General features: G+C 37.6%; 2 protein-coding genes across 3 annotated transcripts in view; both read right to left on the reverse strand.

Moving 5' to 3' along the window:
- Positions 1-1,414: 1,414 nt before the first annotated feature.
- stam (signal transducing adaptor molecule (SH3 domain and ITAM motif) 1) lies at positions 1,415-13,288 on the reverse strand. Its single transcript, XM_067453602.1, has 14 exons — positions 12,941-13,288; positions 11,024-11,108; positions 10,859-10,934; positions 10,653-10,748; positions 10,421-10,567; positions 9,145-9,235; positions 8,860-9,058; positions 7,792-7,886; positions 6,537-6,625; positions 4,975-5,062; positions 4,819-4,873; positions 4,124-4,277; positions 3,887-4,020; positions 1,415-3,011 (listed from the first exon to the last, which is right to left on the reverse strand). The coding sequence occupies exons 1-14, from the start codon at positions 12,978-12,980 to the stop codon at positions 2,804-2,806; spliced, it is 1,557 nt and encodes a 518-aa protein (XP_067309703.1). The 5' UTR covers positions 12,981-13,288; the 3' UTR covers positions 1,415-2,803.
- A 2,222-nt stretch (positions 13,289-15,510) lies between these two features.
- The window catches only part of colec12 (collectin sub-family member 12), a 40,927-nt gene continuing 37,852 nt past the window's right edge, over positions 15,511-18,585 (reverse strand). For both annotated transcript variants that reach the window (XM_067453601.1, XM_067453599.1), the window contains 4 exons: positions 17,411-17,553; positions 16,585-16,694; positions 16,286-16,428; positions 15,511-16,174 (listed from right to left, as the gene is read on the reverse strand). In XM_067453601.1, the coding sequence (XP_067309702.1) occupies positions 16,155-16,174; positions 16,286-16,428; positions 16,585-16,694; positions 17,411-17,553 (416 nt within the window). In that variant the 3' untranslated portion in view covers positions 15,511-16,154. The remainder of the gene's footprint in view (positions 16,175-16,285; positions 16,429-16,584; positions 16,695-17,410; positions 17,554-18,585) is intronic.

Below are 18,585 nucleotides of genomic sequence, written 5' to 3' on the forward strand. Positions count from 1 at the left end.
AAAAACAAAATTGCTCCACTGTACAACAAACGGTTAAGATGGAAAGACATTTTGTCCACTCCGGCAGACGTCAGCTCTGACAGGTTTTATGTCTGACAGAATCGACTTAAATGCTGGAGTTGACAAGTGCTCACAAAACTCTTTATATAGTTATTTAATACATATTTTTGCAAATGGGGAATTATTCTAATGTTATTTCATGATTTTATTTACATAATAATCTGGCCTGATTTACATACTTTATATACATATATTTACATATTAGTTAAAAATAGCCATGTGTTGTCTTGTCAATCATTTGTTGTAACCTCAGTTGGACCGGTCAGCTCTGTCAGTATTTTCTGTTTCTGTTTTTTGAAAGTAACATTTTATTCTTTTTTTACTTATTGTGTTCAAATATGAAAACATCAAATTAACTACATTATTTTATGTCTCAATATTAAAAAAATAATAATATTGTAGAGGATGTATTCCCTTGGCTCATTCACTGAACACAATTATTATTACATAATTAAAGACTTTAAACTGCTGTTGGATGGATTAAATTAAAATAGCATGCCTTTTAGTGCATCTGACGGAGCTGACACAAACTAAGCTGTGAAGTGAATATACATTATTTTTTTGTTTTTATAAAAAACTGTTCCCTTACATGGTTCATTAGCTGAGACCTGTGTCTACAAAAAGATATATTTCTAATACATATTAACATCTAATAAAAAACATGTTTTGTCCCATATCTCAATAAATCAATGAATAATTAATTACCAAGTCTGTATTGTCTTGTTAAATTAGCACACTTACAGGATTAAATCGAAGTTATTTTGGCCCGGTTTCACAGACAGGGTTTAGATCAGGGCTATTCAAATCTTACCCTGGAGGGCCAATGCGGTGCAGAGTTTAGCTCCAACCCGTATCAAACACACCTGAACATGCTAATCAATGTCTTCAGGATCATTAGAAAATCATAGGTGTGTATGATACGGGTTGGAGCGAAACTCTGCACCGCATTGGCCCTCCAGGGTAAGATTTGAATAGCCCTGGTTTAGATTAAATCAGGATTAGGCCTTAGTTTCATTAGGACATTTAAGTGGCTTTTATAAATATGCCTTACTGGAGTGGATCTTCAGACAAAACAACGCCGCTGACATATTTTAATATCCGTCAGTGCGAGTTACTTTCAGTTTAAACAGCTCAAACATGCCTTTTAGTCTGAGACTACCTGAAGCCTTGTCTGAGCAACCAGAGGTTCATTTCTTATTAACATTTCAGCGTGAGACTTCTTATACTACACTAATTGCAGGGAATGTCTTGCTGTGGTAAACCATCTCCTTAAGCAATAAGCCGCTAATAAACCACCTGTCTGCCTGAGCAAAGAACACACTAGTGACGCATAAACATGACACACAACAGGTGCTGTACATTTGGCCTAGTTTTATTGTGAATACTAATAATTAAGATGATTAAAATAGTACATACAAACAACTGGGTACATAGAACTGATACACCAAAAACAGTCATTTTCCCTGTGGATAAGGTTGACGTAAGGATTATCATCTCCGTGTGCAAATGCTAAGGTGTTACATTAGAACTGGCCCGTGGTCCCAATTTCCCAGAATGTTCTCTATGAAACGTTAATAACTACGCTGATAACACTGTAGCTACATCGAGACATATGTGGGGTCCTGCCTTAGTTTAGAGTAGGAGAATCAAATGAACCGAGTCCTCTCTCATTAGTGTCAGTCTCAGCCCTTGCTGACTTATAAAGTTAGTTCAATCATTTATCACGCTAGTGTGCATTTACACATGATCCTTCATTTCCAGGGGATACGTTTGCAACAGCCAAGACAAGTTGCATGAGTATTTCTATCGTCTGTTTTGAAACGGTTTTGGAAAACAGGGAAGGGTTAGAGTGCAGGTTTAATGCCATTCGGGTTCTTCGAGAGCTTAGGAAACGTACGTTTTAAGTGGACACATCTGAAATGAGGGTAATGAAAAAAGGTAAATTAAAAGTGCATGATGTGGAGTAGCATTACTCCTCAACTTCCCATGTGTCCTTTCTACAGAAGCAGCAGCTGCTTTGAACGTTACGCTCTAAAGACAGAGGTGAGCTCTTGTATATACACATCTGCACACAGGCAGAATATTACATCCTTCTATTAATGTACTGTCAATTAAAACAGCAAACGACAATCAAAATATAAATAAAACACACTAAAAAACATTTGATCTTTTTAACACTGAGAAGTGAGCTTACAGACATCGGGGTGATGGGCCACTGTCAAGACAATGGCAGTGTTTTGCCATATGGTTCTGGAGGAGAGATGCGAGATGACTTCTGTCGGCCTGAACACACTTTCTCTCGCACACACACACACACAGGGATGATAAATTAAAATGATGATGCGACCACCCCTTTATGACACACACTGGACTACAGGGGACCTTCATCTGAACAGAAATGCATGTACAACACAAGCATGCTCTCTGTGTTTTTCTGTAAGAAACATCCAGTTAATTATTACTATAATGAAAATACCAAATAAATGATGTAACTTAGTGTTTCTCAATGAGTTTTTATAAAAGAGACCAAAAAAAAGTATCAATCAGAACCGCTCTGTGAGAACACCACCGGTTAGTAGTCAGCAATCGGCACATCCTGTCATGATCAGAATCAGTGTTTGTTTGTGTGTAGTGTGTCTTAAAGAAAAGGAAGAGAAGACAATCTAGGAGATATCTGTGTGTGAGCTGAATGTTCTTTGTTTATGACTGTAAGTGTGTGTGTCTGTATGAGTCTCTAGGGGTCCTATAAGAGGGCTTTCTCAGGGTAAGGGTTCTGTTGGTTGTCTGCAGTAACCGGGTGGTTTTGGGAGGAGGGCACACTGTAGCCTGGGTTCTGGGTCATGGCCGCTGGAGCGCCGGCTTGGGGCTGATAATACTGGACATCAGATGTGGCCATGCTGCCAGGAGAGGGGCTGTAGACTGGAGGCTGAGCCATGTACATGTGGGCGTCACTGATAAACATAAATCACAAAAAACAAAATCACAAAAACAAATCAAGATATTTATAAAACTATGCAAATATGATAATAATATTCAGTATAATAATAATATCATAATCAATGCATTGATACAGTATTTTATTTTTGTTTATTTAATAATAGTTAAAACAAATTAATTTATATAGCTTTTTTGTAAATTCAACAACAACAATAATACTAAATAATAACTAAAATAATTGTATAAATGCATTGATGTTGCTTTTTATGTTAAGTTAATAATAATATCAATTAATTGATAGAGCTTTTTATTTTAAATGATTGTAAACCTAATACGAACAACAATATAACATTTATATAATTAACAATGCATCAATATAGCATTTTTTGTTTATTTAATAATAAAACAAATTAGTTTATATAGCCTTTTATTTTTATAAAGTTAATGATAACAATTATATTTTTTTAAAGCTTTACTTTTTTGTACATTTAACTATGACAATAAGAAATACATTTATTTTATAAATGCATTAATACAACTTTTTATTAAGTTCATAATAATAGCAGCAACGATAACAGCAACACTAATATCAATGAATTAATAGAGCTTATTACTGTAAATGTAACAACAATAAATAAATACAAAAATATAAACAGACTGATAAAGCCTTTATTTTTTATTATTGTAAATTTAATAACTACAATAATAATAATATATTTGTATTAATGCATTGATACAGCCATTTTATTACTGTAAACATAATAACAACAGCAACAATCATCATCAATGAATTGATACAGCCTTTTATGTTTTTAATTATTTTAAATACTAATAATTGAAAAGTATTTTGAATTTCTTTTATTTGTGAAATATAATAGCGTGTGATTACCTGTGAACCGGCTGCCCGGCCATCGGTGTTCCTGTTTGGTTCATTGCAGAGAGCTGCTCTGTTGGAACGTTGTATGCCGGTGCTCCTGTGCTACCCATCGCATACTGCCCTCCAGTGGACTGGCCAGGGTACACCTGAAAATAAAACCATTACCAGAACAATCAACAGCAAGTAGCCATCATAACACACATCTAGCAAACTTCTAAAACACACTTTCATGATTTGACAGACTCTCACCTGTTGTGAAGCGTTTGGGGTCTGCTGCATGTAGTATTGCTGGCTCTGTAGTTTAGCATACATATTGTATACTGGGTCTTCATTCATTAGCTTAGCATAGAGCGACAGTGATTCCATGACCTTCACGTTCAGGTCGGACAGCTCGGAGTGTTTTCTGAAAACAAGCACGACAGATTTATTACATGCGAGATCTATGGGGAATGACGTGTGCATTTGTTTCATTGGATTTCATTCCCTACAAATAGGTTTGTTTACAGGCTAGACTTTTTTGTTTTATTTAAAGGAAGTGTATGTCAGACAAGTGTTAACAAAACTGGAACTGCAATCACTATCCCCTCTCCCTGACTCGAGGTTGCCAGATTGGCTGCAAGATCAGCAGGAACATTTATAGCTGCAGCTGTGGTAACTAGTGCAGATCTGGCAACCCGGATGCGAGAAACTACTGACTTTGTGATTGGTCGATAGGTGGAGGGCGGAGCTTCAGGCCAAAACACATGTCAACATCAACATCAGCTGAGGGCTGCAACAACAACTTTTAAATGACAATATCCTGGCCGGACTACTGTTGGCAGTGATAAAAGTATTTGAAATTAACATGATTTCTTAATGTCTAGTGACAGATCAGGGCAATTTTATGATTAATTGAAATACATTTCTTACATACAGATCCTTTAAATGAGCTAAGATAGGAATACCTGTCAATGTCCTCCAACTTCTGATCAATGAGAGGACCCATCTGGTTGCAAGCAGCTGATTTTGGGAAGAGGAACAACTATGAATCAAAGAATCGATCTCCACAGCACAGAACCAACGTACTCTGTTGGAGCAAGTGGATCTGGTGTTCAACTCACCCTCCAACTGCAGGAGCTCACAGGTGTCTGATTGGTCGTCTGTTGGGTCCGCACTCTGGATCATCTGAAGCAGCTGGTCCATTTTCTCCTGCAGAACATTCCAGTGACATTAAAACCATGCTTGACACTTCTACGAGAGCTAATACTCTCAACACAATTCTCCAACGAGAGCATCAGACACCTTTGGGGCGGGAATAGTGAATAGTGGGTCATTCATTTCACTGCGATTTAATGTGCGTCTATGGTTGAGAGCGGTGTGTATGAAGTAGGGGTGGGCGATAGCTCGATATTTAAAATATATCGATATATTTTTTAAACTCGATGTGGATTTGGACATATCGTATATATATCGATATGTTGTTTATATTTAATTCTGATTCCGCCACTTTGCTTGTTTGCCTTCTCTGTGTTGTGCTCGCGTGCCTCCCGCCTCGTTGCTTTAGTTCCCCCTCCCCTCGCGTTGTCTCATTGAACACGGCGGCGTTCGCAACCAGGTTAGGATTAGTTATCATGTTAACTAGCGCGCGCGTTGTTCAAGACTCAGTTTAGAGACCATGATTTTTCTTCTAACACAACTGCTTGCTAAAATTCATAAAGAAATATTAAATGTTGATCATAGTTCAAATCGCAAGTTTCACCCACAGTCAGGTGATTGACACTATTGGTGCGAGACGCGGTCACAATCATGTCAGTTTATGATTTGTGTCAAACTGATCGCATGGTTTTCGGTTAAAATGTCAAAATGATTGCATATAATTTTTAATTTATTGCAATATCATTATTATTATTATTTTGTCAGCTTTATAACGGGATTATGATGAATAGGTCTATTCCATGTTTTAACCAAGAAGGAAATACAAGACATCCCGGGTGTCCTGAGAGAGGCTCTTCTGTAAGTTGTGCTGTAGCCTAAGCCTATCATATAGCCTACCTTCTAACATTCATATTTGGTTCTGTAACTGGAAAAGAAGTGAATATCGGCTCATGTGTACATGATCCGCATGATGAGGCGCTCAGTCACGCTTTAGTAAAGAGTGCGACATCTACTGTTTGAATTTTGATACAAATTTAGCAGGAAGTGGTGTTATGACAAAAATCAGTTTATTTAAATCTCAGTCATGCCCCCATCTTTCTGCAGAATGCTTACAGTTTACTTTAAGTGTAAAAAAGGAGTCTTTGATTCATCTTTTGAAAGCATGAAATGAATGAAAAGAAGGCTATGTATTATTTATTTTCTTTTACAGTTAAATTATTATTATTTATGTTATCAGGGAGGTTTTTTTTAAATGTGGCAAAAGCACTTTGTTCCTACATGTACTGTCTACCTCTTTGCACTTCAATAAAAAAAAGAATTTGTGGTATTTGGCATATTTGTTTTTGCTGTAGTTTTTAAGGGGGTTATTTTTCCTGTAAAATATCGAGATATATATATATATTGTATATCAAGGGATAGCAAAATATATCAAGATATATTTTTTGCTCCATATCGCCCAGCCCTAGTATAAAGCAAATGAATCAAAAGCAACATGCTGCCAAATACTGTGCGATATATGCAGCCTCACCTCATCAATGTAGACGGGCTCTGGCTCTGGTTCAATCGTCTCTACCTGGACATCTTCACTGAACTGCACAGTCTTCTTCTCGGTTTTCACTGAAGACGGACAAAAATTAAAGATAAAATAATGTAATAAACAGAGAACCAACAGCCAAGACAATATTATTGTGACAATGTACACTGGAGTCCAAAATCAGAGGCCCCATTGAATATATGGGATTCAAAATTTGGAAATAAACTTTTTAATATTAACAAAATGTCTAGGTGACAAAACAAGGACTTTGTGCCACTGGTCATGTGAAATCCTTTATACAGACAGTCAGATGTAATTGCAATGAAGCTCAAGATGCTCTTTTGTTCACTCTGAAATGATACAGGAGAACACATGCTCCTACAATTATCATTTTCTGATCATGATGCTGAAAAGTCATCATGCTGATTTGGTGCTCAAATAACATTTATTTTATCTACACTTAAAACAGTTGTGTTGCACAATATTTTTGTGGAAACCTAGAAACATTTTAATAGAAAGAACAGCATTTATTTAAAATAGAAATTAACATTAACAAAAAGGGCCGTGTGTCCACCAAAGTGTTTTTAGCCAGCTGAAAACTGAAAAATGCTTGAAAGCATTTTGGCAAGCAGCGTTTTTTCTCCTCAGTTGAGACTCTGCTTGTTGTTATGATACGGAAAATCCGCGGAAGTCTTTCTAATTTCACAGGTAGTTTGTTCCTGTATTGATACTATATGAAATTGCAGATACAATGTAAAGAATTTGCTCTGGCTTTTGTTTTAAATCATTTTATTCTGTTATTATTTGCTTGTCATCTGATGCCGTCATGCAGAATGTGGCAGTTGGTCTGTGTTGTGTTTGTCCTGCCCCTCCTCCACTGTGATTGGACAGCTGGGTGAAAAGTGACAGTGATGAGCGCTGCGTTTTCCTCAAAGTTGAACATTCTTCAACTCTCGGCGACCAGTAAAAAACGCTGAGCGCTCAGCGCGTGAGCGTGAAATACTCGTTCAGTGCCTCGGTGCGCTCCAGGCGTTCTAAAAACGCACCGCTCTCATTGAAAACAATTGAAAACGCCAGCCAGCAGCGTGAAAAAACGCTTTGGTGGACACACAGCCTTATTGTAAAGTGTAAAAAAAATACAACAAAAAAAACACGAATAAGAGTGTGAAAAGAGAAACTATTAGAACATACTGTGAGAGAGAAAAGCATTGAGGGGCTGCAAAAAGGTAGATGTGACAGCTTTACTCACTCATCTCAGGCTCTGCTGTCAGGTCCGCTGTCACAAAGTTTGACGGAAAAAGTCCAACACCCTGGTACGTCTCACCCTTCCACCAGTTAGGGTCACTGTGATAGAGAAGAGATGCTTAAGCCACCTCCCACTGAGTTTAAAAGACAAAGAAAAAACCTCTTTGGCTGTTCGGAATCATTCTCTCTACAAAGCGCTAAATGAACAAAGTTTGCCAAAAGATTCGCTTGTGAACTGTAGCCCAGATAGGTCAAAACACATGAGGAGAGGCTTTAGTATAATACAATATCAACAATCGCACACATTTGTATTAGATTTATCAGAAGACCGTAGAGTTTGCAGAAAAATAGGTAATTTGCTTTCCTGGAATTTTTACTGAGGTTGTATGAGAAAAACTCACACATGTCAGATTCAGACAGGACACACATATCTCTAACATTCTCCATGAAAACTAGTCCCATTCGAATAGGGCTAAAGGGAATTATTTTAAAGGGGTGGTTGCATGCGATTTCACTTTTTTTAACTTTAGTAAGTGGTTAATGTTGCTGCTTGAGCATAAACAGTATCTGCAAAGTTACAGCGCTGAAAGTTCAATGCAAACGGAGATATTGTCTTTTAAAGTTAAGGCAGTTTATTGCCTACAAAAACGGCCGGTTTGGACTACAACGAGCTTCTTCCTGGTTTGGTGACATCATAAACCCTTGCTAGTCTCCGCAGATGTGACTTCTGCCCGTAATGGGAAGGGACGTGGCGTTTCCGCAACCTGTGCTTGGCACTTCAGCCAATAAAAATACAGGAAACTACATTTGGCCATCTAACCAATCTAAGACCATTGCGTTTTTCGGAGGGATGAGCTTCATAGAAGCAGGAAGCAAACGAGCCATTCAAAGGACAGTGGAGACAGCAGTGTGGAATAAAGGGAAAATATAAGAAAAATACTGTTTAAAAAAAAGAAAAAAGAAGTATTAAGACGTTATACTGCGCCCCATAAACACAACCAAGCCTAGAAAAAAGCCACGGAACCACCGCTTTAAACACAGCCTGAACCATTCACGAACAGAACCACCTCACCTGTCATCCAGGATGGTTATGATCTCGCCTGATTTAAAGGTGAGCTCGTTGTCCTCAGCCGCCTCAAAGTCATAGATGGCCCTGACCTTTCTGCCATCAGTCTTGTGGGAGGTGAGGAGGCTGCTGGTGCTCGGGTAAAGGCCAGACAGAGAGACCTGAGGCTGCTGATGCCGCTGGTCCTTCAGAGACAGTTCGATCGCTGAGAAAGAGACACACACAGAGAGTTTACCTCTCTTTCTTCAAGGCCATTCTTTGCAGACCTCAGCATTACAGATGTGTGCCCACCTTTAGCAAGGTCTTCTTCCTCCTTCTTGTTTGTTGATGTTGCAGGGTCTTTAGCTACCAGTGCAGGGCTGGCTTTAGCTTGTTCTGCTGCCTGAACAAATAAAATTAAACATCTCATTACTTAAACATTATCAGACACATATTTTCTCCTTTTAAACCTAAAATCATTTACACAAAGTCTGTCACGACAGAACAGAATGTTACAAATATTCAAGTTTTTGTAAAATTGTTTGTTATTCCATTTGAACTGTCCTAAAAAAACAAAAACAAACAAAAACCTAAAAGTGCAGAAACAGTTTGCCTGAGCAGACCATCGCAATGGAAAAAATACTCCCCCACCCCGCAAAAAAGAAATAATAATAGTAATAACAAAGTAAGAATAATAGTAAAACAATTTTTTTTTTTTTTTACATACATACATACCACCGATCAAAAGTTTGGGGTCGTGAGAGTTTTTTTTTATATTTTGAAAGAAGTCTAGTATACTCACCAAGACTGCATTTACAGTAAAAATAAAAAAAGAAAGAAAAAATACAGTTACAACAGTAATATTATAATTTCATATTACAAAAAAAAATGTTTTCTATTTGAATATATTTTAGTCTAATTTATTCCTGTGATGACAAAGCAGATTTATTTTAGCAGCCAGTACTCCACTCTTAAGAGCATGATCCTTCAGAAATGTACATTTATTTATTAAACACAGGCAATAAACAGAAGTGCTACTAATACAAAGTTTCAGACATTGTTCAGAATAGTGAAGCTAAAATAAAACAGGTAAGAAATAGTGAAGGACTTTTTTCCCAGCGTGATGAAATCCCTCTAAAATGCTGATTTGATGCTCAAGAAAAATTTCTTATCATTGTCGATGTTGAAAATAGTTGAGCTGCTTAATATTTTTATGGAAACTGAATATTAAGCAGCTATTAAGCAGAATATTAACCCCCCAGGATTATTTGATGAACAGAAAGTTCAAAAGAACCGCATTTATTTGAGATATAAATCTTTTATAACTATCTTTTCTGTTGTGTTTAATCATTTAACGCATCTTTGCTGAAAAAGGTATTTTCTTTAAAAAAACAACAACTAATTACTGACCCCAAACCTTTGACCGGTATTTCCTTTAAGGTTAAGCATGTTTTTTTCTGTGCTGAAGATTCAGATTTGGTCTTTAAACTGAAACCGCACTCCTGACACACGTTCAATTCCCTACATATTTGTATAACAAGTAACAACAGCATTTCACAGAATCCAGTAAACTGACAGATCCACTCACCTGAGAGCCCACCGCAGGGAAGATGACGCCCTGTTCTCTTAGGTTCTTGATCATGGCCGATATGAGGCTGAGCTGGGGGTCATTACGGAAGTCCTCAGCCCATTCCACCATGAGAGCCTTCAGCTTCTCACACACTTTCGGGTGGCCCTTGAGAAGAAAGGCCTACGCATCAGTCTTGTACAACTGGACAAAACAATGAAGCACAGTATTTCTACAAAACAAAAGTACTTACCTTATTTAACACGTTGCTAACTTCACTAGCAAATTCCCTGGAGCAGACCTCTAAATGGAATATTTTTCCACAGTTTGACACACATGCACCAAGTAGCTATGGAAGCGAAACATGTATTTCATTCTTAACAGCTCATTAATGGCCTCTGATGTTTGCATACTTGATCTGCTCATCCACTAGAAAGCATTAAGAATAGCTCGTCTTACCGTCAACGCTTGCATGGCAACATGGGGATCCTTGTGATTCACTCTCCTCATTATAGATCGCAGGCATTCTTTAGGCCTTCAGAAGATAAGCATTAACATTTAACCTGTTAAACAGCCATTCATCTAAAAGACACTCAAAATCCTTCTGAGTGCTTGTTCACTAACCCAGTGCGAGACTGTCCGATCTTGTCACAAATGTCCAGAATGAGGCCCCAGTCCTCAGCTGTGTTCATCTCACTTGTCGCTTTCTCTGCAAAACAAGTCACTCAAATTTTATCCCTCATAAGGCCAAACTTTTCCTGTGATTTCACAGATTCAGCATAACATTTATATACTTTTCACATGACCATTCATTTGGGCTGGTATTGACACAAATTTCGATTCGATTTAGATTCACAAGTTTGCGATTCGATTCGATCCGCATTCGATTCAATATTGATCATTTTGAATGTATATCAGGAACTATACATGGCAAATTATCTCAAGATATCTGAACTAATGCTGTAGACTATGGGAGTCAGTTGAAGCCAACTATAATATTAAAGGTAAAAATGAACTGATTTGTATACAAACACTTAAATTACACTATGTTTTTTATTATAATAATCAAGTTATAATATTAACTTCACAATGACAATCATATTTCTACTCCAACTAGCTTTTTGAAAAATAAACATTTAAATGGTGGCTGTCATAAATACTTGCCAGATTTATTCATACAAGCATTAAATATTGAAGAACATTATAAATTATAATGAATAGCCTATGAGATATGGTTCATATATTCAGCAAAATGCTCCTCTCTAGAGTATTTTTTTCTTGCTGACAAATTCAATTTCGATTTAATAAATCCTTGCTGAATAAAAAAGTAATAATTTACTTGGAAAAAAAACAGATAGCTGTGTGTTTATATGACATTTAAGAATGCAGTTTTCAAAAACCTCCAGGTTAATGTATTCACTTGAGTGTTAATTGTTATGATATTTAGCAATAAATCATTATTTACAGCAATGTTTGGATTTTATATATATTTTCCTTGATAAAATGGTTAATTTATGATACTTACACTTAGCAATAACCCTGGTACAGAAGGTTAACCAGTGACCTACATTTGTTGTAAGATTCTGTTGATCAATCTAGCAAAGCTGTCAGAGGACAGAGGTTACCCTAAACAAAAACACGCCTGCCACGGTCAGTATCTAAGATCTGGTGCAGAGATTGCACTACAAAATATTAAAAAATAATCATAATTGACAAGGAGATTATAAAGAGAGAATATACTCCTATACCATCAGAGAGCCAATAACATCTGCAGCACCAGAACCTGCCAAAATCTCACATTTCCCACATCACCACGATTTCATCAGCAATGTCTGATCAACTCATATGTATGTATTAACTAGCCAACAAGGGCATGACATAAATACTAAATATAAGTGAATGCACGTATAATGTATCAACATATGCTGGCTGAGGTCTTTTAACGGTGGTCCAAGCAAAACTATAATCAACAGGCTCATAATACATTGATAATATAAACAATACACCAATGAAATCTTTACAATAGCCTATTGTAAAGGATAAAGTAATGCACGGCTAATAACATATAAGAGGAGCAGATGATGGGGACATTTGCAGCGTCACCGTAAGAACCGTTAGCTCGTGTGCGAAAGCTTCAAGTCGGGGCTGAATTAAACCATTAGGAGTGAGATGGCTCAAATGATCTGTAGTGAACTGCAAAGCACCTGTTTTTGCTCAAAAGTGCACTGTCAGTGCCATATAAACAGAGACAATTATATTCTGTTCGCTAACAATCATAGCTTCTTCAGCTACAAACTTGGCTAGCCATCAGGCTAATAACATACTCACTAGCTGTGAGACTGTTGTCATTAATGCCCAGGTTCAAAGTGCCACGGTATAACCGCTGATGGGAATTATTTAATCACCGGAATACCGTCGCGAAAACACCACAAATATTTAAAGTGAAATCGAAAGGAAATAGAAAGCCGGTGGGTTGCCATGAACAACAATAGACGGAGATGGGTCCCGTTAGCTCGCCTGCTAACTGCATGACAAACTTACCAACATCTTGATCAAAGGGATTTGACGTGAAGAGAGGCATGGCCGAGATATACACACACGAAATCAAAGCTCGATCCTCTTCTTGTTCGTCTCCCTGTCAGCACTTGGTTAAAAGTGAATTAATAAACATAATAAAATAGAAACTACAGTCAGTGTTGCTGATGGGATCCACTCCTCACTGACTTACTGGCAGACCTGCAGCAGTGCATTCTGGGTAACAGAGGTCTCGCTGGAGTGAGCACATATTACAGTCTATTGTTAAAACACACGGACAAACAGCTGGGCAATGTGGGCATATCCAAATACACATGAGCGGATGTAGGCAACTCTGCGATATGTATGTTATTCGACTATGGAATTTGTTAATGACTAAGGTTATGGAAAATACAGCTGATAAATCATATGACTTAATCACATGGTCCCTCTGACTCAGCAGTCACGAGATAATATAATTTTTTTTCTTTTTATTTGTTTGTCTTAATGGACACTTGAACATAATTTGTGACTTTTGTGATTGGGAAGACGGTGGAAGCTAGTGCTGTACTCAGTAAAAAAAGGGGTAAAACTGCAATGTTTTCTCTATCAGTGATTTTATGTTGGGTTTAAAGAGTATAATTCATACATATCATGATATTTTTGTTTTAGCTTTTAGGTAAAAAAGTAAACTACTTTTAGACAAGGGACTCCATTAATATATACAAGGGGACCCCATAAACAGTAGGTTTTATCATAAAATGCAACATTTAAATATATAGCTACATATATAAAAATTATGTTTTAGAAAGAAGTCTCTTATGCTTGTGTCTTATGGACTTTCCATAGACATAAGGATTTTTATACTGTACAAACTGTATAGTCTATCCCCTAACCACAACCCGCACAAAAAAACTTTCAGTTTTGGGAATGACCGATCCTTCATAGTGACCAGAGGGACTTCGAGCCATTCCTCTTCCAGAACAGTTCCAGGTCATTGTGATGCTGGTAGAGGAAAATGTTTTCTGACTTGCTCTTCCAAAATACCCCAACGTGGCTCAAACATATTGTGATCTGTTGATGTGCAGGCAATTGGAGATTGTGGTGATATGCCTCTGGATACTATAGCTCCCGATACACCACAAAGGTGTGCTGTTATGGTCACAGATGAGCCAGCGAGATGCGCACCAACAAATCTCTTATTTGTTCTGCCCTTGCAGATGGAATGTAAAATCAGTGAAGACTGGCCACCAGGCTGAGCATACACCAACCAAGCATAACATTATGACAGGTGAAGTGAATAACACTGATTCTCTCTCATCTGTTAGTGGGTGGGATATATTAGGCAGCAAGTGAACATTTTGTCCTTAAAGTTGATGTGTTAGAAGCAGGAAAAATGGGCTAGCGTAAGGATTTGAGCGAGTTTGACAAGAGATAAATTGTGATGGCTAGATGATTGGGTCAGAGCATCTCCAAAACTGCAGCTCTTGTGGGCTGTTCCCAGTCTACAGTGGTCAGTATCTATCAAAAGTGCTCCAAGGAAGGAACAGTGGAGAACCGGCCACAGGGTCATGGACGGCCAAGGCTCATTGATGCACGTGGGGAGCGAAGGCTGGCCCGTGTGGACCGATCAAACAGACGAGCTACCGGAGCTCAAATTGCTCAAGAAGTTAATGCTGGTTCTGATAGAAAGGTGTCAGAATACACAATCCATCTCAGTTTGTTGCGTTAGAGCTGCATAACTGCAGACCAGTCAGGGTGTCCATGCTGGCCTCTGTCCACTGCCAAAAGTGTCAACAGTTTGCACATGAGCATCAGAACTGGACAATGTAGCAATAAAAGAAGGTGGCCTGGTCTGATGAACCACTTTTTCTTTTACATAATGTGTGGCTGGGTACGTGTGTATTGGCTTACCTGGAGAACACATGGCACCAAGATGCACTATGGGAGGAAGACAAGCTGGTGGAGGCAGTGTGATCCTTTGGGCAATGTTCTCCTGGGGTACCTTGGGTCCTGCCATCGATGTGGATGTTACTTTGACACATACTAACTACCTAAGGGTTTTTGCAGACCATGAACACCCTTTCATGGAAATGGTATTCCCTGATGACTGTGGCTTTTTCAGCAGGATAATGAGCTCTGTCACAAAGCACAAATGGATCAGGAATAGGTTGAGGAGCACAACAAGTTTTAGGTGTTGAGTTGGCCTCCAAATTTCTCAGATCTCAATCCAATCGAGCATCTGTGAAATGTTCTAAACAAACAAGCCTGATTCATGAAGGCCCCACATTGCAACTTACAGAACCTAAAGGATCTGCTGCTAACATATTAGTGCCAGAAACCACAGCTCACCTTCAGGGGGAGTCCATGCCTCAAGGGGTCAAGGCTGTTTAGTCAGCAAAAGTGGGACCAAAAAAATATTAGGACATAATGTTATGCCTGATCAGTGGCATGAAAACTCCAACACTATATTGGTCAGTGTTTCAGTTTCATTGTCCAACACACACTCACACAGGCAAGGCAATACAACAGTGGAAACTGATGCAAGTGGGACATTCCATATTCAGACATAAATAAAGATAATGAAAATATTATCATAGAGTTATTGAAAAATATGAACTATATTTTATTTCAGATAAAAACATGGTCTTTCATGATGATTACATACATGTATTCAAATACACAACTATTTTATACATAGCTACTGCTTAATCAAATATTTGAAAAATTCAAAGCGTTAAAGATTTATTCACAAAATCGCATCGATGATGTTCAAGACTTAAGAAGTAAAACTCTGGTGTGAACTAATTTTGGATTATAGTCATCACAACATATCAAAATATTAATTTGTAGCTTTATGGTTGGCTGTTCAAAGCTTTATTTTAATTAAAGCAGCTACAAAGCTTCATTGTATTGCACTGGAGTAATGTGGCATCAGCTTTGTTAATGACACAGGTAAAACAGGTATTTACAATCACATGATTACAATACATTACAGCTTTTTCACTTATCTAAACATTAACATGACTGGTGATCAGTGTATTTAAAATAGTCTGCAGTCTTGACTTGCTCGTGGTTGTCAATGACATTTACTTTTGTGTCCATCACGTACATGTATGCTGCTCTCTGGGCAAAGCGATCGATCGTTCATGCTTTGTGAGAGGATACTGTGACAGAAGTCTTCTGAACTGTCTCTGTGATTGTCATATCCAATATACTCTCTGCTCATTCATAACAGATGCTATAAAACTGGAACTTTGGCTGCGAATAATGGAGAAAATACATCAATGAATTATATGAACTCAAGCAGATAACACATTTCAACAAAAAATAAGCTAGATATATATGCAAGAAACAAGAATTGGAACTTACATTCATTAGTTCGTTCACAAATGAAACCAATACGTTCTGTGCAGAAAAAGTCATTCCAATTGCCCTCGTGTATTAAACCTGCACAGTCTTCCCCATCCTCGTGACCGTGGCTCCAGTTATCAGGCTGTCCAATTTTCCATTTCCTTTCAATTCAAATCAGACAAGACTAATAGGAAATGTATCCTAACACTGCAATCTCTAATCTATAATACTCACTGGGTACACATTATGTAATATGTACACTTATATAGACTTAATGTTTTTTTTATTTTATTTCATGCTTTCAGTTATGTACTCACGTATAGTTGGGCAGACTCCCATCCACCCATCTCCAGATGTTTTCCTCCATGCTGTCTGTGAGGCCCAGCCAAAAGTAGCCCTTTCCAGCAATCTGTCTCTTTATCCATAGCTGTGATATATAATAAAGAGTGCATTGTGCCACACATATTTATATGATATTAGTGATATTAGATCTAAAACTCAAAAGTAATATAGATAATTCTGTTTATTTAAGACTGAAATGGTGAATTCCTAAATCTACTGCCGCTTGAATATACATATACGGTACCTATACATATATATCTCCTAATACATTTTTTTAGAATCAAATCATTAATCTATATTTATCCTCCTATATTATTATAATGATTTTTAAGGATTCTGTCCAGTTATGATAATGATACTGTTACCAGTTATGATATTTAATCAATAGACCCACTGATGGATTTTTTCTTCATATGTTTTCTAAAATTTGTATTTGGTCTCTGAGGAGTGACTGAGGGTCTGGCTTAGGGATGTGTCCTCATTTCTGGACACGTGCATCTGATTAACTGACAATGAGTGGAAATTTACTATGACTACCTATTTTCTCTTAGCCAATCAGAATTATTCCAACTACAGTAATGACGTGGCTAGACCTTAAAAAACTATAACTGTTGAGAAATTGTATGTACGAAAATCTGGTAGAGAGGAAGCGCTGCCTACAAACGCCTTGTGAGACTTGAAGCTGGCTTCTGCTGATGAAACTGCAAACTATTCTTCAGTAAAAAAATAAATAATTAACTTAACTGTTTTTCTCCTAACAAGACTTATTACATATTCAAGAGAATAGAATCCAAGATTCACCTGCTCCTCTTCATCATTGATAATCAGCATAGATGAACTCTTGTTGCTGCATCTTTCCATCGTTTCATTAAAGTTCAGAGTTTCTGTTGGAACTGAGAAGTAGTAACACTTGTCTCTGAAGCTCCTCCAATGAGGTGGGCACCCTTAGATAAAAATACAGAAGAAATATTGTCACATCTTCATTTGTGCTTTAACAACTGGTTATGAATATATTTAGTCTATGTTGAAAAATCAGTATGGAGATGCAAACTGGCATGTGCTATCATCTCTATGTGCAAAGCATCTTTGTAGGTTTTTATGTTTTTGTACTATCCCTATAGAAACTTTATATATATATATATATATATATATATATATATATATATATATATATATATATATATATATATATATATATATATATATATATATATATATTTATACACACACACTTACCTAAAGTATTATTAGGAACACCATACTTATACTGTGTTTGACCCCCTTTCTCCTTCAGAACTGCCTCAATTCTACGTGGCATTGATTCAACAAGGTGCTGAAAGCATTCTTTATAAATGTTGACCCATATTGATAGGAGAGCATCTTGCAGTTGATGGAGATTTGTGGGGTGCACATCCAGGGCACGAAGCTCCTGTTCCACCACATCCCAAAGATGCTCTATTGGGTTGAGATCTGGTGACTGTGGGGGCCGTTTTAGTACAGTGAACTCATTGTCATGTTCAAGAAACCAATTTGAAATGATCTGAGCTTTATGACATGGTGCATTATCCTGCTGGAAGTAGCCATCAGAGGATGGGAACATGGTGGTCATAAAGGGATGGACTTGGTCAGAAACAATGCTCAGGTAGGCCGTGGCATTTAAACAATGCCCAATTGGCACTAAGGGGCCTAAAGTGTCCCAAGAAAACATCCCCCACACCCTTACACCACCACCACCAGCCTGCACAGTGGTAACAAGGCATGAAGGATCCATGTTCTCATTCTGTTTACGCCAAATTCTGACTCTACCATCTGAATGTCTCAACAGAAATCGAGACTCATCAGACCAGGCAACATTTTTCCAGTCTTCAACTGTCCATTTTTGGTGAGCTCGTGCAAACTGTAGCCTCTTTTTCCTATTTGTAGTGGAGATGAGTGGTACCCGGTGGGGTCTTCTGCTGTTGTAGCCCATCCACCTC

Source organism: Pseudorasbora parva, chromosome 9 (genome assembly GCF_024679245.1).
Source record: "Pseudorasbora parva isolate DD20220531a chromosome 9, ASM2467924v1, whole genome shotgun sequence".
Taxonomy (NCBI): Eukaryota; Metazoa; Chordata; class Actinopteri; order Cypriniformes; family Gobionidae; genus Pseudorasbora; species Pseudorasbora parva.